This window comes from Vulpes vulpes, chromosome 9 (assembly GCF_048418805.1).
Source record: "Vulpes vulpes isolate BD-2025 chromosome 9, VulVul3, whole genome shotgun sequence".
Lineage (NCBI taxonomy): Eukaryota > Metazoa > Chordata > Mammalia > Carnivora > Canidae > Vulpes > Vulpes vulpes.
In genome coordinates, this window is record NC_132788.1 from 44700207 (window position 1) to 44722203 (window position 21997).

The following is a 21997-nucleotide window of genomic DNA, read 5'->3' on the forward strand; positions in this document are numbered from 1 at the left end:
ACCTCGTCCTTTACAGATGTCTAATAAAGGCCTTTCTCTCTGAAGGCCTTTATTAGAATATAAATTTACTCTGAAATGAGTAAAGGTATTCATACTCCATATGTCAGTGACAATACAAGAATATTAACATGTTTTTAATCTATATTTGTTAGTACCTTCTTTGGAAAACTTCCTCATAGTGAATAATCACATTATATTTCTCTAAAGATATTTCTCCTTTCTAGTTGGTGTGTAACATTCTTTATCATTTATTGTCTAGACTGAATTTTCCATCTTAATTTTATTTAGGGTAGAAAGGTGATACATGTCTATATATTAACATCTTACTACAAAGGCCCCTTTGGGACAAGAGTCCTGAGTGTCCTGCCCAAGTTGTTAGTGGTGGCCCTTGAAATTAAGTCAGTCATTTCTGTAATATCAAGACCAGAGAGCACCTCCAATAGAGGCTTTCTTGTTTAACTCTTGCTTTCCTCCTCTGTCAGTGCTGGCCATTGGAAAGCCAGTATGTACCCATACTTTTTTATATATATGCTATATATATATATCTGGTTCTTTCATAATGGCTATATCTATTTACCTATCACTTTATTGGTCATATTTATATACATATGTCATACATATATGAATATTTTATCTCAAAGGATACCATTATTCTATTGATCCTATACCCCACCTGCACTATTTCTCTAATATTCTCTCTTTTCTATGAAAGTAGACTGCGCCTTCAGTGTAAAATACCATATGTCTCTTGAACTACTCATTACTGTTCCTTCCTTGTAGACCCTGTCAGGTTGATTTATAGGTACTTGTACACATGCTTTTCTCAACCACTAGATTTTCATTCTTGGAAAATAGAGACCATACATCTTGTATACATATTGCTATCCTTAATGATTAGCCTACTATGCTGCACATAGTCGGAATTCTTTGATGTTTATTCAGTATGTGAATGAAAATGGGAGAAATCTCACAGCCTCAGAGATAAGCTGTCCAAACACCATCTTGCCCCTCTTTCTCCCTCCCTCTTGCTAACCCCATTACAGAAGACAGTTACTTACTCTGTTCTTTACAGTCCTTGTAGGCAAAGAGTCTACAGATACAATTGGTTAGAAATACTGACCAGGCTGCTGTGTTACCCAACTCCTGGGGGTACTGGTCACCAAAATACATTATTGGGCTCCAGAGGGCGCCACATAATTGTGCAAAAAAGCAGGCCTGATGCCATGTTTTTTGGTTAGGTTAATGGTACTTTGATGTATTTCACTATTTAATACTATCATATCTACTAACAAAATGTTTGGATAGGTCTGGTACCATTAAAACAATGATAAAAGAATAAGAGCCAAGCTAAGGGGAGAGGAAGATAGTTGTGTCAAAAGTCTTCAAGTTCTCATTAAGGAAAACTAGTAAAAGTTAATGTTAACCTAACCTTGAGTTCTTCAATAGCCAAAGTAACAAAGAAGAATACAGTGAATTTCATAACTTTCAGTATGTAAAAATAAATGAAAATGATTCATTGGAAGCTACTAATGGAAACTACCCTAAATTCAAAGAAGGATTTATTGTGTAAGATTTTTTATTAAACAACAAGTGAACACATTTTTTATTAAAATGGCTGTTTATAGCAGTTGGTAAAATATGCAGACCCAAACTCCATAAGTATTTTCAGTACGTCAACCCTTAATAAGTGCTTATTTGATAAATGTATAGTTCCATGAAAGGATTTTTCCTAGGGAGCAAAGCAATAAGCTTCACATGTATAAATTTCTGGTAATCTCTGTTGACACAGGGATAGAGATTAATAATCTATAAAAAGTTGGCCTAAGTATTAATTTGAGCTAAATCAGCAAGAGAAAATTTACAGAAACATTTTGTCCTTCAAATTCCTCTAAACCCTAAACCAAAAATTATTTTCTTCAAGTCAGGAAAGCAAAGCAAAATAGCAGATTTTACTCTTAGGAGGCAGTTTTTACTCCCTCAACCCCACCCAAGCTTACACTTTATTACATTATAGTTTTGATCTTCCCAGAATAAAGAGAATAGTCTGGAAGGGGCATGCTGCTCTTGTTCATCTTGGCTTCATAACCTCTGCCTCACACCCCTTTAGATGCATCTCAAAGGAAAAGGGAAGGATTGTCATCCATTCTACAATTCTTTCCTGCCTGGTCCTTCCAGAACGTGATTATAAGGCCAGCATAGACTATACGGTTCATGAGCCCTCTGTCCCATAGAAATCTCCAGATGTGGAATTCTTTCATTTCCCTGATTTTGTTCCTTGCTGAATGAGGTCTGGTCTCAAGCATACATTGTTTTTTACTTGGCATTTAATCAGCACAAGTATGATTAAAGGACATCTTCAAAAAGTGGTTAAGTTGGAATGCCTGGGTGGCTCAGCAGTTGAGTGTCCACCTTCGGCTTAGGGTGTGATCCTGGAGTCTTGGGATCGAGTCCCACATCAGGCTCCTGTGGGGAACCTGCTTCTCCCTCTGCCTATGTCTCTGCCTCTCTCTCTGTGTCTCTCATAAATAAATAAAATCTTTTTTAAAAAGTGATAAGTTTGTCAATTTCCTAATTTCATAAGTTCAGTCTGATATAGACAGACTGAGCAGATAGATGTGTCCTAGCTGTTCTGTTTTATGGATTCACAAAGCAATAGCCCAAAAGATATGACAATAAAGCTTGAAATACAGAGTTATTAGGGAAAATAGGCTCTGTCACGGGAAAGAAAAAGCTGCTATAAACATCTAAGAGGTGTATAAAACTAAAGTTATTATAGTCTTACATTTCCATGTTCATCAAATCTAAGTCACTGATGACTCAGTGATGAACCTCAATATTCTGAGGTTATACAAGGTAGGAATCTTAATGACACATCCAGTGCTTTTTCCTAAAGCATATCTTTTTCTCCATACTAAAGGACAGTTATAGCCCTGCATTCCCCAGTGTTCTAGAGGGAAATAAGTGTTGATCTGTTGTCAATTAAAGCAGAACACTTGTCAGTAATGAAGGGGAGCATACCTGCTATGGTTTGAATTTCCCAGATTTTTCTATAGAGCCTTAATATTTTGCTTTGACTGCATATATATAATGGAAGGAGCTTGCTGTTCTCATTCATCTTGGCTTCATAAACTCTGCCTCACGCTGCTTTAGATGTATCTCAAGGGAAAAGAGAAGGATTGTCATCCATTCTACAATTCTTAATTGTAGAATATATATATATATATATATATGATGAAACCTGTTTGTATCATTTTATATAAAATAAACATAGACAACGTTTTATCATCACTTCCCCTCAACCACATCCTTGCCCTACATTGTAGGCCTTTAGATGACAAAAATACTATTGATTTGAAAGCCTTTGGTGCCCTGAAGAGGGAAGGCAAGACAACCTAGAAATTCAAGGTAGAAATATAATAACTAGTATCTTATAGTTGGATGTTTCACAGTTTGGGAAAATCTTCAGATCATTTTTAAGGGAAACTGTAAAGCTGATAAAGTCCAAGATTTGTTATGAAATCATTTTTGTATATCTCCAATTCTATTTAATTAGACTTAATCAATCAGCAACTATTTATTGACCTATTGCCAGACTACCATGTGAATCAGGGGTTCAAATTGTTCAGTGAATAAGGGACTCAAATTATTCAGTGTCATTCCCATTTTCTTTCCAAACAAATGTTATTTTCTGGCTCCATTCAAGTACTAGCCTTAAAATAGTTATCTTGGCAAGGCTTGAACTTGTGCTTCTGAGCAAGGGTGAGCACTGGCCCTCTCAAGGAGAACAAAATGCTTCAGGTACAATTCCTACAGTATTCCTTTAAGAAAAGCATCATTGGAACACGTTGCCAGAAACTCAGCCACTAAATAGTGGTATGTGTTCATGAGCAACAGCACACATACACACATCAGTATTTCCAATGGTTGTTCTTGTATTTGAAGGTTTAGTAACGTCATCAGAGCCCACACCCGCCTAGAGTCAAGATACAGCAATAGCTCTGGAGGATCATATGATGAAGATAAAAGTAAGTACCAACAGGTTGTTCAGATGGAATACAGGGGGTTGGGGAGTGGAAAAATGAGCATTTTGATTATTCCTGTTCTAATTACTCAGAAAAGACCCATAAATATTAAGTAACCATGTAATCCAACTATGCAGGTGAGCATAGTCAGCACCTTAAAAACAAAAAGCCACACGGTGACAAATAAAAATTAGAAGACTTCAAACTACTGCCCAAATCTGTATGTTTATATTCTTGGCATTTTTCCTTGGTGATGCAGGTGGGAAAACACTATTAAGAATTGCCCTGTTAGAGAACAAATGTTGCCGTTCATTTTTTCAAACTATCTTAGGAATGGATTTGACCTTTAAGCCCTGTGAGTCAGCTTGCCCAGGGTAGGATCTGTTTTCACATTGAATCTCTCAATGGCATAGTCCTAGTAGCCGAGTGAAAACCTCACTGAACTAGGAGATAGAATTGTCACAGGAATTTCTTCATACCCTGGGAAGGTGGGAACACCAAAGAGGTCAATGCATTCATTCATTTTGTGTAAGCCTGAACAGCTTCTATGGATACTGGGCAGGTAAAGGATATCACTTGGTCACAAGTTGCAGAAATTCTGGAACCAAAGAACACTCCCTGTGACATTTCAGTATGCTGAGGAAATCAGATAAACTATTTATCTGTCTTTTTTTGTGGAAATTGTAAATATGATGGTATTTCATGAGTTAGGTTCATTTGTCAATGCATAGGACCATTGTAGCTATAGCTGTTGTTCTGATTTGTTCTGTTTTATGGAAAATGTACAGAGTGGGTAAGACCTACATAGTTGTAATCACACCATATTTCAGCTGCCCTGACTCTGCTTCTTAATGCATAAATAGGCCCTTCTTCAGCATTGAAAATACCAATTGGAAGGATGTCTAAAATCCACAAATAATTGCCATACTTTAACTTAGGTTGAGTTTCAACTATGTCCTTAACATAGCTTCTTACTAGGACCATAAGTCTGAGGGATAATAAAGCTGTATTTTCTTTTCTTTCTTTGCCCCATCAGAGGACCATACCATCCAAACACTGAATGTCTGAAATCTCAGGGGTACTGACCATCAGTTTTAGATGGGACTAGATTTTACAGATGAGGAGAGTAGTCATTGAGAAATTGAGAGTTGTGGTTCAAGAAAAGCCTGGTTACAATGCAATAGTTAGTAACTCAGAATGAAGGGGAAAAAAAGCATCATGAAAAGGTGAAGCCATCAAATCCTGACCCTCCCCCCACCCCAGAATGTGACAAACATAATAACAAAACATAATACTCTATGACTGTGGATTTTGCATCAAGAATATTGCTGTCTTTGCCAGTTGGTTCTTTTAAAGTGTATCTCTTTGCTCTAGGTCCAGGACATAGACTTTGATAGAAATGGTATAATAAAGTAATTTTGATCATTTTGAAAATACATAAATAGTGAATTTCAGAGGATAATTATAATAAAACAAGATAATTATGTCATTATACAAACTCATATCACTGGCTTAAAGGGACAAAAAGAAAAAGTAATAGAAATATTTGTGAAGAGGAAAAAACCTATAGTGAATAGTTATGAAAGTCATAAAAAGAAGTCTAATGTTATCATCATGGCCTCTATTTCACCTAGAAATGTTGTGTTATAAATGTATTGTGCCAGCATAAACAGCATTTTAATGGCAAAATTTTGGTACAGGATTCGAATTCACATTAAGGAGGCCACATGATGTGATGAGCACTGGGTGTCATACACAACTGGTGAATTACTGAACACTACATCTGAAGCTAATGATGCACTATATGTTGGCTAATTGAATTTAAATTAAAAAAAGAATTTGCATTCAGTTAAGTCATGTGTCAGTAATATCCTTTACAGGATACAGTTGTTGACCAGAGAAATTCGAGTTCATAGCATGTCTTTTGGAAACTGAGAGCTTATATTTTAAATTATTCATTATAAGAGAAAATGAAATTGAGTTACTCAAAACATATTCTCATCACTGAAAAACCCAGAGAATATATACTAAGATCATTTTTCAGGTGTTTAAGTAAGGGAATTTAACTCTGGTTGTCTGGAGGAAGCAGCACATTTAATAGGGCACAAATCCCCTTATGACTTTGGTAACTGGGTCCTCCCTGATGTATTTTTGGTTCTATCTACACAGTGGGGGAAATGGCCTATGCCATAAGAAAAGCAAAGATTGGTAGGCTCAATTCCAAAACCTTATGGCCAAGCATCTGGTGTATGTTAAGGGCAATTGTTTTCTCCCTGAATTCCTGGGAAGATCAGTAAAGATAGGAAGAATAAGAAGGAATCAGGAGAGACCTAGTGCCCCAGGGCTTCATAATCTGTGTTTACCCAGATGAAAGGACTGTGTACAGCCTCTTGAGAGTATTTTCTATTATTAAAAAAAAAAAACAACACCTGTACTATCTTGAGTAAAATGGACAAAAAAAAAACAACCAAACAAACAAACAGGATTTAGGCCTAGATCTATAAAGATCTTCCTACCAATATTATGTAAGCCTTTTTAGAACTACTTATAATATCTGGATTATTCTCCAAGGCCGTATGCTGGTGTATTTAACCCTATAATAAGGATAAAACTAGTTGAGCTAGATAGCAGCTGAGTCCTAATAGTTTAGACCTAACTGTAGAAAAGCAGTTTCAGGCCAACTTATTCCTAATCCAATCACTAAAAATCCAGCACATTTTTGCTGATCAGATGTGTATCTGAGAACATCACTGAAACAAAGGTATATCCTTTCCTAACAGAAATCTCACAAGTTTATTTTTTTCTTAATTCTTTGATATTCTTCCCACTTTTGCTCTCCTTTAAAGTTTTATTATAGAGCAGCTGAATACTTACGAGTGCATTTTGCAATTAGCTAGTCCTAGATGGTTACTCAAAACATTAATTTGCTGAAAGTGAAACATTCCCTAGGTAATTTAATGGGAGGTCTGAGATGAAGAGCTGTCACATATACTTTACATTTTTTTCTGGGCTAAACCTGTTGTGGCCAAGGTCAATGGCCAAGAATTTATAGGGTTCCAGCTGCTCAATTTTTGGTGTGTTAGTAAGAACCAACAATTACTTTCTGAGGCAAATCCTGACCTTACCCCTGGAAACTCCCTTCTCTGACATCCTAGAAAAGGGCTGTGTCCTCATGCCTGCCCTTGCTCCAAGCCCCAATCTTCACAATGGGAAGACACCCCCTCCACTGGCTCTGCTAACCGTGAAGACCAGCATTCTACATAGGACCAGCAGCCTCCAGTCTGTTACCTCTCACTGCCTTTTAAAAGTGCTGCCAAGAAAAACTTCATATGGTAGAAATTGCCTGAAGATGATCTAATACATCCTTCTTCTTAATACAATACAAGCTATCCCAGTATTGAGCCAGCTTATCTGAAGCCACTGGACTCATGTGGCCCCCAGTGGAACTGCTTGTCTTTGAATGCCCCTGGACTCTACTGAGAGCATTATAAGAAAGAGCTCCATGATGAGTCTGGCTAAAGGTTTATCAATTATCTTCATCTTTTCTGAGAACCAGCTCCTGGTCTCATTGATCTGTTCTTTTTTTTTTTTTTTTTTTTTAAGTTTCTATATTATCTATTTCTTCTCTAACTTTATGATTTCATCTTCCTTCTCCCGGATTGGGGTTTGATCTTTTTCTAGCTCCTTCAGGTTTAAGGTTCGTTGTTTTGAAATTCGCTACTGTGTTTACTTTAAAGATATGTTGAGAAGGTCATCGATTCAAAAAATATTTTATTCCCTGCTGCATATCAGATACTGTTCTAGGTACTAGGGAAACCATGAACAAAATAAAGTTTCTGGGGTGGTGGAGTTTATATGAGAGTTGGAGGAGGCACTCAGAGTCAGTAAATGGGTGATCCGTGCCAGGAAGGAAAACTAAACCCTGATGAGAGGTTAGAAAACGACAGCGGGGCGGGGGGGGGGGGGGGGGGGGGCATAGGGGGAGGACTTTAAATAGAGTGGTCCCGGAAATCCTCTGAGATAAACAGATACTTGAGTAGAGACCTGTGTGAGGTGAAAGAGCCACAGGCTCTCCAGGGAAGAGCACTGCAGCCAAAGGGAATGCTAGACATGGAGGCCTGGAAGCTGGACGGTACCTCAAGTGATCACACTTGTTGTTACAAGAAAGCCAGAATGACCAGGGTGGTACAAGCAAGGAGGATGATTGTAGGAGACAAGCCAAGAGAGTAACAGCAAGAAGACCTTGAAAGGCCTTAAACGGCAGGGTGTAGAGTTTGGACTTTCATTTTGAATGGTAAAGGGAGCCAGTGGAGGGTGTCAAGCAGAGAAAAAGATATAAATAAACTTCTGTTTTTAAAGGATTGCTGTGGCTGCTCTGGAAAACAGGCTGTAGAAGGGCAAGGATGGAAGGAGGGCATAGAATGGAGGCCATTGCAGTCACCATGTGAAAGAACGTGGTGGCTTACATTGGCAGTGCTGGAGATGGTGAAAAGTGGTCTTATTCTGGATTTGTTTTGAAGATAGCGCTCACTGAATATGATGCCAAGTTACCTAACCTCTGTTTCCCCTCTGTAAAGTAGCAATAAGAGGCACTTATTTTTGGGCTATGAATATGTGCAATGCAGGGGCACCTGGGTGGCTCAGATGGTTGAGCATCTGACTTGATTTCAACTTAGGTTGTGATTTCAGGGTCTTGAGATCAAGCTCCATGTCAGGCTCTGAGTTCAGCAGGGAGTCTGCTTGAGACTCAGTGTTTCTCTCTCTCTTCTCTCTCTTCCCCCTCCTCCTTCTATCCCTCTCCCCCTCTTTGCCCCTCCCTCCTCAAATTAATCTTTAAAAAAAATGATGTGCAATACATAGAGCAGTACCTGGTATAAAGGAAGTACTCTCTGTGTTTACTCTTTATGTTATTATTTTTATTATTACTTTTATCCTCATCATTATGATGATGATAAGTTGGATGTGAGATGTGACAGAGAAGTCAGGGATAGCTCTAAGGCTCCTGTCCTGAGCAAAATGGAAATATGGAATTACATTTTATTGCAATGGGGAAGATTGGAGAAAGACCAAGTTCTCACAGTGGTGGGGATTTACATGATTTAGTGTTTTCTTTGTGCGTCTATATTTTCCATTGCTCTATAATGCATAATTGTATATTAGATTATCAAAAAATAAAGGAACTAAAAATCTAATCAAGTAATTCTAACCCATTGATCCTATAATTTATATTCACCCAATGGGATGGTTAGAAAGTTATTTTTACTAGCCTAAATTGTGTAAGACTCTTTCTACAAACACCAAATAGGGAAAACAAAAATCATCTCTTCCTAAAAATAACACACGCTTGTCTTTCTCACCCTATAGATGACCCAATTTCTCCCTATACGGGCTGGCTGTTGACTATTACAGAGACCAAACAGCCACAGCCCCTTCCCATGCCTTGTACTGGAGGATGCTGGGCCCCTCTGGTTGACTATCTACCAGAAACGATCACTCCCCGGGGTCCCCTCCACAGGTAAGTGGCATGTGTGGGTAGAGGAAAATGACTGCTAAACTTTGGCTGGACTTTTACTCCTATGAGAAGAGAGAAATCATTCCAGGTCCCACCAAATGAAATGACCTTTAAATCAGAGGGACCATGCACGACTTGAATTGCAGCTCTCAGCATATTTGTAGAGTTTGGTTGAATATTAACCAATGTGCAAAGCTGCCCTTGCTACATAAAATTTTTCCTTGATGCAATCTGGATATGGATATGCATTCTGTGATGATTTTTAGGCTGTAACTCTTCCTCCCTCAGCTCTTATTACCAAATGACTAGTAAGACTCCTTGTGGTGTGATCAGCTCAGCCAACATTTCATCATTTTGTGGAGTTCTGTGCTATGTCAGAAACTAAACTCCATTTCCCTGGAACAAGGGTCTTATATAATTCTTCAGCAGGGCTTACAGGTTGTATTTAACTATGACTTAATAACTTATCAATGTATTTCCATCTTTTCAGAAGTTACATTAATTTCATCATGTCATTGATTAGGTGCAATATTGCTGTTATTTTTATGACTGAGATGGTGGTGGATCACAGTGTGAGAGAAGATTGGGCTCTTCATCTACCATTATTACTTCATGCTGTCTTCTTAGGTAAGATTGGCTCTAGAGGAATTCTAGCCAATAGGGTCAAAAACCTATAGATGTAATCCAGAGAGCTTTTCTTTTACATTTACATCCTGCTTTCCTCATTTCTGAAATATTTAGTCTCTTCCATTTTTCCTTGCTTCTATGTGACATCTGCTCTGCTATTTTAGTTGATCAGCCATTGTTTAAAATTGCCCTATTACTGCACTATAGAGTGGTACCTCTCTAATGTTATAGATACCCAAAACAGGTGGGGCTCTTTGAGGGTCTTCGGCTAGCTGTGATTAGTTTCAAGCCATGATACACTGTCTGTCGGGGCACAGAGAGAAACAATATAGTGCACAGCCAGCCAATCACTGAGATTTTAAAGTAGCCAAATTGTAGAGCAAAAAAAGGGGGGGGGAGGAACAAGCCAGGAAGACTCAGAAGTTTAGTTACAGAAAGATGAACAAAGTTAGAATCCTTCAGTTAGCAGAGACATCCAGGGAAGACAACATCCCAGGAAGAAGGAATGCTAACCATGTCAAATGCTACTGAGAGGTCAAGAAAAGTCCATCTATCAGCATTTAATGAGAACATTTGATTTAAGGAATAAAGCATTCTATTTTTCCTAAGCCCAACTTCTTTATGTTGGTAACACAAACAATAACAAAGAAAACCGAACATTCTTTTAACATGTTCCTCCTGAGTGACTTGGAATCTTTACTATCCCTGGAATCTAAACAAGCTTAAAACTTGTTTGTACTAAGAGATTTCACTGTTTTGTTCCAGGTTTGGACCACTACCGGCCTGAAGTCTTTGAACACAGCAAAAAATTGCTTCTTCACCTCTTGATTGCCCTCTCTTGCAACAGCAGTTTTCATACCATTGCTTCTGTGCTCCTACAGACTCGAGAAATGGGCGAAGCTAAGACTCTAACAGTTCAGCCAGCTTATCAACCAGAGTATCTCTACACAGGTAACAAAAGGAGTGGTAGAGAGCCTGAGACAGAATCACAAATGCAAAGATGGGGTGTTGGCAGAGCCCAAATTAACTCCCCTAGTGTGATTACCTCCCAACTTTCCAAGCAAGCAAGTAGCAGCACGATAAATATGCACCATCTCACCTGATGGTTAACTTGGTTCTCAAAATCCTTCTTCATTATTGAATACTTTCAAATGTCTTTTTCCTTATTATTATTATTGTTTCTCTCATTAAATATGTTCCTACTGATACACTGAAAATTAAGATGTCCTTTGGCCAAGAGCATCAGTCTCAAACACTGAAGGATGAAAATCCACAAAACAGTGACCTTTTCCATCACCTTGAGAGCAGGTCATTGCCAGGGTGCCAGATGTATCATTTGTGTACTTTCCAGCTTCCCTGGGGGAGTTTTCACTTTATTAAGTTACTGACTTTTCTGGAAGGCACCATGACTGGAAGTCTACTAAGAATCATTGCTATTTTGAAACCAAAATTTTCTTAGAAATGGGAACAGGAAGCATTAGCTGAATCATGTTTGAGTCAAATTCTGCTGTGTCCAGGTATTTATGAAAACTTTCCCCAAAGGGTTGACCTTTGGGGTCAATGAAACCAGTGGTTTTCATTTAGAATCAAAACATTTAATATATCCTAAAATGATAATGAATTAACATTGCTGAATATTTTGTACATAATTTTGGCACTGGATATGGTGTGGTACTTCCTGTGTAACCATGTATTTTATTCATAATCTTGAAAAGGATGTGCCGTACACTCGGTGCTTTCTTGTCCTTTGACAGACATTAAAATATTTCTTTGGGAAAAAAAAGATATTTCTTTGGAAAACAAATAGGAAGTCACTAAGTCTGAGACATAGGGACTACCGACCTTCATTTAAGCCCTTTATTTTAAAACAAGCTGCACGTTATTGAAAATAACCCATCAGGGCACCTGAGTGGCTCAGTGGTTGAGCATCTGACTTCGGCTCAGGGCATCCTTTCTACAGGGAGCCTGCTTCTCCCTCTGCCTGTGTCTCTGCCTCTCTCTCAGTGTCTCTCATGAATGAATAAATAAAATCTTAAAAAAAAAAAAAAAAGAAAAGAACCCATTAATAGCCAGAGACACAAAACTCTCTTTACTATAGGTGTTTAATTAAAAGAATCTGAAGACCTCTGGCTGTCCTAACCCCCCAGTATAAGGATGTATTCCATTAAGCACATGGTCTTAGACTGAGAATAGTTAATGTCCATTAAATTGGATACCTCTGAATGCATCAGTTTTGTATTCACTATACTAACCGATGTGGCATAAAGTGAGGATTTACAAAACAAAACATACCATAGTCAAGACAGCAGATACCTAAAATGATTGAATCTGTAGCATACATGGAATAGGCATACAAAGAGTTTAGAAAATGTATCTTCTTCATAAACATTTATTAATAGTTATTGAACACCTAGCTTCAACTATGGTTGCTTTCAAATCCAAACTAAAAACTTGTGTGATAGAAAGTATTGTCTTAATCTTACTATAATAGGAAATCAAGGTACAGAGAAGTTATATAAACTCCCTGAGATTGCATAGTAAATGGCAAAGATGATATTCAGGCCCAGGGCTCCTCACTCCTATTTCAGGGTATCTATCAGATACACCAGAACTATGGACTTTTTATGATTATTAAGTAGGATAAAAGAGATGGTTATGTATATACATTTTCAAACCAACAACATACCCAGAGATATAAAATGATAACTAAATATGAGGTGGGGAAAAAAACATAGTATTTGTTTATACCATATTTCTTTGATGAGATATAATTTATTAAAACATTAATATGCTCATAATAGTCACAGTTTTAAGCTCATTTACTCAAAATATTATGTAGAGCTCATCAATTATTAGGTGCTGGTATCCTCAAAAATGGTATCATTTTACCGATTTAAGTAGTCTAATACCCAGGAATAATTTATGAACAGCACAGTAGAATCCAGATGTATAGTGGAAATGTTTGTGGGCCTATCCACACGTGTGTGCAGGTGCACACAGATGCATGTACACATATACACATCCACACACATGCACACATACCACTTCTTTTGTAGAAAGCATCAGCTCAAACATCAGAGTAGAAAACAGCAAATCACACTCCTATTACCAAAAACACTCTGGTTTACATGGCAGTGCAACTATTCCATAAGCAAGGAAAGAATATCAGCCTCATTTCATCATAACCACAGCCAAAATCAAATGTTTTCTCCAAAACATTTAAATAACTACACACTTCTGTTTGCTCACCTCCTAACCTCATTAAGCACCCTGCCTAGCACATTCTACCATGACTTTCTTGTCCTACCAGGTGGCTTTGACTTCCTGAGAGAGGACCAGTCATCCCCAGTGCCAGATTCGGGGCTGAGCTCCAGTTCCACGTCATCCAGCATCAGCCTGGGGGGTAGCAGTGGGAACCTCCCTCAGATGACCCAGGAGGTGGAGGATGCGGACACAACTGCTGAAGCAGATGAGAAAGCAAACAAGCTGATTGAGTTTCTGACAACCAGGTAGTGAGGGGTCAGAAGACAGGGGCCTGTTTCTGGGTTGGTCTTTTGGGGAAATGTCATCACATTAAAACCCCACAGGTGGAAAAGCAAGCCCATGGTTTTAGCAAAGCCTTCTTTTCTCTTCTAAATTGTATCTGCTATGGTCTGTGTACCAGGCAGATCCTGGCAGAAGTTGTCTAAGATCCCACTGATGGCACAGTTGATGGGCAGGAATTTTCACGTACAAAGACAACACAGCAGATGGAGGCAGGACACAGTAGTACCCCACGGTGAGGGATGACTTTAATTGTCTATTAGAGCTGCCAGGATCTGGGAGTTCTGAGACTTGGCAGAGAACATCACTCTGGAAACCAAATATATTAGCCACAGTCGACCCAGGAGCAGCTGCAGAGGGGATCATTGTCTGCTCATTTAATCCAGAGTCATTTATAAATGGAAGTCAGAAACAATAGGAAGCATGATAGGAAAGGAAGCCAACTGATGATCAAAATCAAGAAAGACTGAAAGCAATCCTGTTTTTTCAAGTCTTCTGGTTCTTCTGCTGAACAATTTAGTTTGTAAAGCTTCAGAATTTCTAGCACCCCAAGGTCCAGTATTTGTATTAAGAAAACCATGCTTATCTTTGTATGGGGGGAGAAGGGCTATCTTTTCTCAGTGCATTAAATCCCAAAAAGTAGTCTGCATAGATGTTATCTGATATCCACATAATTTTTCTGTATTCCACAAATGCACCAATTAGTGCAAAAAAGGGAAAAAGCATTTTCTTTCCTCAATTAATGATTCAGAGTATTCTTTGCAGTTCTCAGTTCAATATAGGATTTAATGAACAGGAAGCTTCAAAAGGGGTTGATAGTGCCTACAACCAGGGTATCTCAAAGACCTGAATGGTTTGTGGAGAATGAAAGTATGCTTACCACTCAACACTGTCAGTACCACGTGTTGGGAAGAGTGTTTTCTGAAATTCTCACATCTGGCTGCATCCTGTTCTTGTTGAAAACCAAGTAGCTATCAGAGGCTGTATCTTTAATTTGTTTCTGCAATATTTGGCAGCCTAATGATATGCTTCTGATAAAAGCATTATCTCTGCAAATCTAAAATGTACAAATAGATTGTACAAATGTACAAATCTAAATTTACAAATAAAATTAACATTTTATTTTGACAAACATGTAGTATCTATTATGTGTAAACACTGTTCTGGTGAATTGAGAGGTTTTAATTCTATGAGTGAATTTTGTGAGGTTTTCATTTTGTGAGTAAAACATAAAAGTATGCTCTTAAGCTTTATAAGACTAAAATTTACCCCCACATTAATCAGTAAAATTTAAAAATCCATACTGCGCCTTTGGAGTTACAACTGCATACATGGTTTTAAAAATGCAAAATGATTATATTCATATAGTTATATTTTTTAACATTTTGTATGTTTTGTTTAAGGGCATTTGGTCCACTTTGGTGCCATGAAGACATCACACCCAAAAATCAAAATTCAAAGAGTGCTGAACAGCTCACTAATTTTCTACGTCATGTTGTATCGGTATTTAAAGACTCCAAATCAGGTACTTTATCCTATTTCCCCAAATATCACTTACAACATTTTCTGTAATGGAACATATTCTTCCCATTATAACCATACATTTCATATATGTGTATGTGTCTGTCTGTCTGTCTGTGTGTGTGTGGTTCTGCATTTAGCATTGATAGCAGAAGAATATTCATAGGGGAGCTTTGAGGCTTAGTTCAGATGTGCCTAATTGAATGATTGTTAATGTCACATATTCTTGCATTATATTCTATCAAATAATTCCCAAAGGTCACTGTTCTCCTTGCTTCATATACCTCATTAGAATTCAACTATGCCTTATAATATTAATTTTATTTAGAGAAGGCCATGACACAACACACATATGAAAAGATGCTCAAGGGGATCCCTGGGTGGCCCAGCGGTTTAGTGCCTGCCTTTGGCCCAGGGCGCGATCCTGGAGTCCCGGGATCGAGTCCCATGTCAGGCTCCTGGCATGGAACCTGCTTCTCCCTCCTCCTGTGTCTCTGCCTCTGTCTCTCTCTCTCTATGTCTATCACGAATAAATAATCTTAAAAAAAGAAGAAAAGATGCTCAACATCACTAATCATCAGGGAAATGCAAATCAAAACCATAATGAGATATCACCTCACACCTGTCAGAATGGCTAGAATCAAAAAGACAAGAAATAACAAATGTGGGCAAGAATGTGGAGGAAAACGTACCCTCATGCATTGTTGGTGGGAAGGTAAACTGGTGCAGCTACTGTGGAAAACAGTATGGAATTTCCTCAAAACATTAAAAATAGAAATATCAAATGATTCAGTAATTGTGCTACTGAGCATTTATCCAAAAAGAAATTGAAGAAAATGAAAACACCAATTTGAAAAGATACATGCCCTCCTGTTTATTGTAGCATTATTTGCAATAGCCAAGATATGGAAGTAATCCAAGTGTCCATCCATAGATGAATAGATAAGGAAGATGTGGTATGTATGTATGGATATAGATGTAGATATATATTCATTCCATATATATTCCATTATATATAATATACATAATAAACTTACTATATAATGGAATATTATATAGCTATAAAAAGGATGAGTGTTTTTTTTTTTCACCATTTATGGCAACATGAATGTACCCAGAGGATATTATGCTAAATGAAGTTAGTCAGATTGAGGGAAAAAATCCAATATGATTTCATTCATATGTGGAATGTTAAAAAACAAAACATGAATAAACAAACAAAAGCAAAATCAGACCTATAAATAAAGAAAACAAACTGAAGACTATGAGAGAGAAGGGAATATGGATATGAGCAAGATGGGTAAAGGGGAGCAGGAGATACAGGTTTCCAGTTATAGAAGGAATAAGTTACAGGGATAGAAGGCACAGCATAGGGAATATAGTCAATGATACTGTAATAGTGTTATATGGTGACAGATGGCAGCTCCCCTTATGGAGAGCATCACATATAGAGAAGCTGAATCACTGTGTTGTACACCTGAAACTAATGTGACTGTATGTCAAGTATACTCAAATTTAAAATTTTGCCAAAAAAAAAGAACATGAGTAATAATTATTGACTGTATCAAGACTCAACTGAGAAAAATAGTGAGACTTGAAAACTGGTTAAAAAACAGTATCTTGTGATCAAATGTTTTTAACTCTGAAAGTATTTGCTAATAATTCCTGTACCAATGATCATTCAGTATTCTGAACACAGTGTGATTCTTATTTACACTACCGTAGCATCATGATGTTTAAGCCCTCAGCTGTATACCATTCAGATTCAACCTGGCCTGGGCTGATTTGTGTGTGAAATCTAAATTTGATTCCCCAGCATGATGCAACAACTGTCCCTACCTTTTCCCCCCACATCAGGCTGGCCATATGAAAGATAGCTCACTGGCTTTCCCCATTGCTCTGATAATTAGCACATCTCAGAATTGAAAACATTCCAGATTAGCCACATCTCTTCTCAGTATCAGAGGGTGCTTTCGAAAAAACAAAAAATACTGATAAACATGAGAAACTCATTTCAGAAAGAGGATTGACATTTCTTGTTTTGAGTTTCTCCTTTGGAATGTTTTTGAAATATTAAGACCTTTTCTATCGGTATTTCCCTCACTTAAAGTCATTTAATAACTGAAAGGAACCCAAAGGAAGAAATGTATATTGTTTGTGTGCAAGACATTAATTTGTCTAAAACTTCTGATTATATGAAGATAAGAAAAATGAGAAAACACACGAATCCCTTTACTGTGTCCTTAGAGGGTGCTGGTTTCCCTGTACAGCCCTGCTTTCTGCCATTTCCATTGTAACACAACACATGTGTTTATGGAAACGCTTGTATTAGGGTAGCATAGCTGGTATAACACACAACCCCCAAAATTCAGAGGCTTAACACAGGAAAAGGTTACTTCTGAATCACATAATGAATCAGTGTAGTTGTTTTTCCAGTGGCCTTCCATATGGCGCTTCAAAGACTCTCCAACCTGTGGGTCTGTCACCCGCATCACCCCTGTCACTCCCGTTGCTCAGCGGCCTCCCCTCAAATTCCTCATCCAGCCAGCCAGTGGAGGAAGAGCGTGAGTGGAGAATGACTCTGGAGGAATTTGCAGCATGCCAGGCTCAAACATGGCATCCAATGCTTCTTCCCACATTCCACTGGCCAGAACTCAGACGTGAGGTCACACCTAACCTCAGGAAAGCCTGGGAAATGCAGGGTGCTGTGTGACACATCAAATAGCCTTTCTTTAAGCACATTGTCAGAGTTGTACTGGTGCTCTACAGTCCAGCAAGGATAGTTCTAGCCTTCAGGCCTATTGTGATTTAATTAAGTTTTTGTTAATCAGCCGAGGTCCTGACCCCACACGTAATAAAATTAAGTAGGAAAATAAAATAAAGGTAACAAATTCTGTTTTAAAATATCCATTCAAAAATTGTGAACTGCCTGTATGGGTTTAATCCTGTATTTACTACCCTGAATATACACACCTAAGTCCATTTTTCAGGACTCTGTTTGCTCTGCAGGAACATTTTCTTATATAGTCTATAGGTCCCTAGGGTCAAACAGCCAGGCAGCAGCTAAGAACAATGACATTAAATTATCCCTCCTGATTCATTTTTATGTGATGATCAAATATACCACAGAGCCCTCTAGATCACAGAGATAGTCAAAATCACTGTTTTCATCATGTCCTCTGACTTTGTAGTCAGATTTCCTCCTGCAGAGAGACATAGCATAGAGTACAGATTGTGGCCCAGAACTCAATCATGCACTTTGCCTTACATTTTTATTTCCATCTGATTCAAGTGGTTTTCTGATGACTAAGATGACCTTCATGCTATTGGAAGAACCTATATTCAGACTAGAGTTTAAACGATGGCTGCCTACTTGGCAACGCTTACATTTCAATATCTGCATGTTTATAGACTACTCTGAAGAGTGATGACTTTGATATGGGCTTTGGTTGTGTTTTGAGTTGACTAGATCCACTAACAGCTTTCTTCTACATACACAAGTACTCTGAAAACTTGGTCATAACAAATTCTCTCATGAAAACTGGACTGAAAGTATTCCATGCAAAAAGTAGTTCAGAAGAAAAATGTAGAAAAAATAGTAATGCAATAAACAAAAAGACGATATTATGTATCAGACACCATACTAAGCATGTTTTAAATTGTTGAATTTCCACAACTCTAGGAGCTAGATACTATGATTCTCCAGTTAAAAATAAGAAAACAGGGATCCCTGGGTGGCGCAGTGGTTTGGCGCTTGCCTTTGGCCCAGGGCGCGATCCTGGAGACCCGGGATCGAATCCCACATCAGGCTCCCGGTGCATGGAGCCTGTTTCTCCCTCTGCCTATGTCTCGGCCTCTCTCTCTGTCTCTCTGTGACTATCATAAATAAATAAAAATAAATAAATAAATAAATAAATAAATAAATAAATAAATAAATAAGAAAACAGGCTCATAGAGAATACATCTCTTTCCCAGAGTCCCAAAACCCCTTGTTCAAAACCAGGACCATCTTGCTCTAAAACTTCGGATTCTTTCTACTACACTATGCCTCTTTAAGATCTATCCAAATTTGGTGGGGTTTTATTTTGTTTGATTTTAAAATGGTTAAACCCTAGACAATACCACCAGGAGGCAGCTCTGTGCAGGTGGCCTGATTTGCATTGATGCCCCAGGTTTGCAGAGTACCGGTTGACCTACCTGTGGCCTCTTGGTGCTTAGGTTTCCATCTGGAGCAACACCTGAGTGAAGTTGCTTTGCAGACAGCCCTTGCAAGCTCCTCGAGGCACTATGCTGGTCGGTCTTTCCAGATATTCCGGGCACTCAAGCAACCTCTGTCAGCACACGCCTTGTCTGATCTTCTCTCCAGACTAGTGGAGGTGATTGGAGAACATGGAGATGAGATTCAGGTATGGAAGGAAAGACCACTGAAGTCATTCTCATTCTCGCTTGTCAAAGATGAGGCCTTAACAGCTTCCTTTGAGCCTTCTTTCTCTTGCCAATTATCCCAACCATTTGGGAATATACAATTTATTTTTAAAATTTTTTGGAGGTTAGCTTTTTTATATTTACAAAAAATACTTCAAGGAGCATTGTTCTAGAAATCCAGTGGATATTGTTTTCTTGAGCCAACCACTGAAAAGCCCTTGGAGACTCCTTCTTGGTGGTTTTGTTGTTGGTTTGATTTGACAGAGAACTGAGGAATTATTTGTATTGTTTTGTCTTTTTGCCACCAAGCTAGGATGCACTGATGCAGTCTCCCCACCTTGAGAAGGGATCTCTGTTGTATCTCTGCAAAGCATTACCCTTCTCTGTATAGCCAGCCTTCAGTACACTGAGAAGAGCTGAAGGAAGTAATGAAGAGTTAGGTACCACAAGAAGACTCTGTAGGTAGAGCCCAAGGCCTGGGGAGCAGGTTGAAAGCAAAGAACATTGCTGGCTCTGTAGCTTGGGCCAAGCCCTTCTTTCCTTTGTTTTCCATTAGAAAAGTTACTTTATCCCAAGGGACCTGCACACCTCTTAACTCTAGCCTTTTTTCCTCTTTCTGGCCATTGGATGTGCTTTTTTCAAAATGCCACTAAGGCCCAGCCTTTCTCATATCTTAACTCTAAATCTCTGGTCAGACATTGCCATTCTGCATTTCAAATGCCTACCATCCCCCTCAGCAAGGAGCCATGATTGCCCCTTTAACCTTGCCCTCCCCCTATTGGATTTCAAATGAGATTAATCTGTTCAGGACCTCATATCTAGGAAAATAAATCTTTGTGATTACCTGCTTACTATTAAGCTATCTGAATTTCCTAAATGGCCCTTAAAATTTGTTTTTAGACTCAGTAAGTTCAAGTAGCAATGACTGTCTAGCACTCAATGGTATTAACATTAGACTTGAATAAAGTTTGCTTTAATTAAATTTATCTTCAGGATGTGAACAGGAGTTTTGAGCAGTACAAAATGTTATCTTTGCATGTCTGGCAGGGTTATGTAATGGAAGCACTCCTTACGTTGGAAGCTGCTGTGGATAACTTGTCTGACTGCTTGAAGAACAGTGATCTCTTAACGGTATTATCTCGGTGAGAAGCAGCTTAATGACTTTTGAAATCAAATATGCTGGACTGAATATTTGAGAGATACCTGGATTTGGGCAAAGTCCAAAGGAAAAATCTAGTTTTTGACGTTTGAAAAGTTTGGTACTTTTTCTTTAGTTAAAAAAAAAAGTTATGGCACACTCATATATACACGTATAAGTATTTTTAAACATCGGGAAGATAGAAGAGAAATGCTATTTCTAAAAAATACAAATATTTTGTTTTTTCATTTTTTGTTCTATGTCTCTGAGTACTTTTTCAAATTTTATATAATAGTTATCCTACTTTTTGCATTGTAGATAGAAACCAAAACTAAATATTATTTTTTGAATGAATATCTACAAAACTCATCTGAATCTGCACTATAAAAACAGCTGGAATTAATGTTGATTTTACTTGAATAAATTCCTATCTTAGATCTTTCTTTTTTATTTTTGTTCCTTTGCTCCTGCCAATGTTTAATTACCCATTTCAAATCATTCACAATTTTGTATTCTGCTTATATAATTGAGCTCATTTTGCTTGAAATTGAGTCAGTAATGTTATCATAAATCACACTGAGCCTTGTTTCATTTTTAAGTTGAGCATTTTTTATGGATAGGTAATTTTAGTATGATTCCTAACATCATTCATATTTTTCTATATAAACCTACAGATTTATCTAAGTCAGTAAGAATTTAGCAAGAATGTTGATAAAGAGTTTTATCTATTCAGCCTGAAATGGGCTTAGAGATCATTCCTTGTAGATTTTTTATAAGCATAAAAAATTTCCTTTGATGCAGTTACTAACTTTTTTCTTTCTAGATAATATCCTTTTCATTTCTGTTCTTATCGGTCAGTTAATAGAATATTAAGCTTTGTGCCTATCAGGAATATTTTATTTCTAAATTACTCCTGCCCAAAGTCAAACAAAAAATAAATGAATGATCAGTAAACTTTACCACCAACTGCTTGCTCTCCTTTAGCTTTTCAGTAAGTGTAAGTCACTATTAGGTTTGATTGTTGCTTTGTTGGTGAAGGTTCTCATTGTTTTGTTTTTTATAACTTTAAGTTTAGGAATAGAAAATTTATTCCTGTAGGTTAAAGGGTATGGGGAAAAAAGAATAGATAGGATTGTTCCAAAGAATGATTTCTCTCCCTTACTGTTTGTCAGTGAATCTTAAAAGGACTGGCACTTTACTGAAGCATGT

At 37.8% G+C, this 21997-nt stretch overlaps 2 protein-coding genes across 14 annotated transcripts in view; one reads left to right on the plus strand and one right to left on the minus strand.

The window, feature by feature from the left end:
• FRY (FRY microtubule binding protein) overlaps positions 1-21997 on the plus strand; it is a 428782-nt gene that overhangs the window by 343917 nt on the left and 62868 nt on the right. For all 9 annotated transcript variants that reach the window (XM_072719962.1, XM_025996751.2, XM_025996753.2 and 6 more), the window contains 8 exons: positions 3943-4025; positions 9387-9537; positions 10058-10161; positions 10927-11112; positions 13472-13670; positions 15108-15229; positions 19444-19631; positions 20698-20792. In XM_072719962.1, coding sequence (XP_072576063.1) covers positions 3943-4025; positions 9387-9537; positions 10058-10161; positions 10927-11112; positions 13472-13670; positions 15108-15229; positions 19444-19631; positions 20698-20792 — 1128 coding nt within the window. The remainder of the gene's footprint in view (positions 1-3942; positions 4026-9386; positions 9538-10057; positions 10162-10926; positions 11113-13471; positions 13671-15107; positions 15230-19443; positions 19632-20697; positions 20793-21997) is intronic.
• ZAR1L (zygote arrest 1 like) overlaps positions 1-21997 on the minus strand; it is a 156063-nt gene that overhangs the window by 34784 nt on the left and 99282 nt on the right. The window lies entirely within an intron of this gene.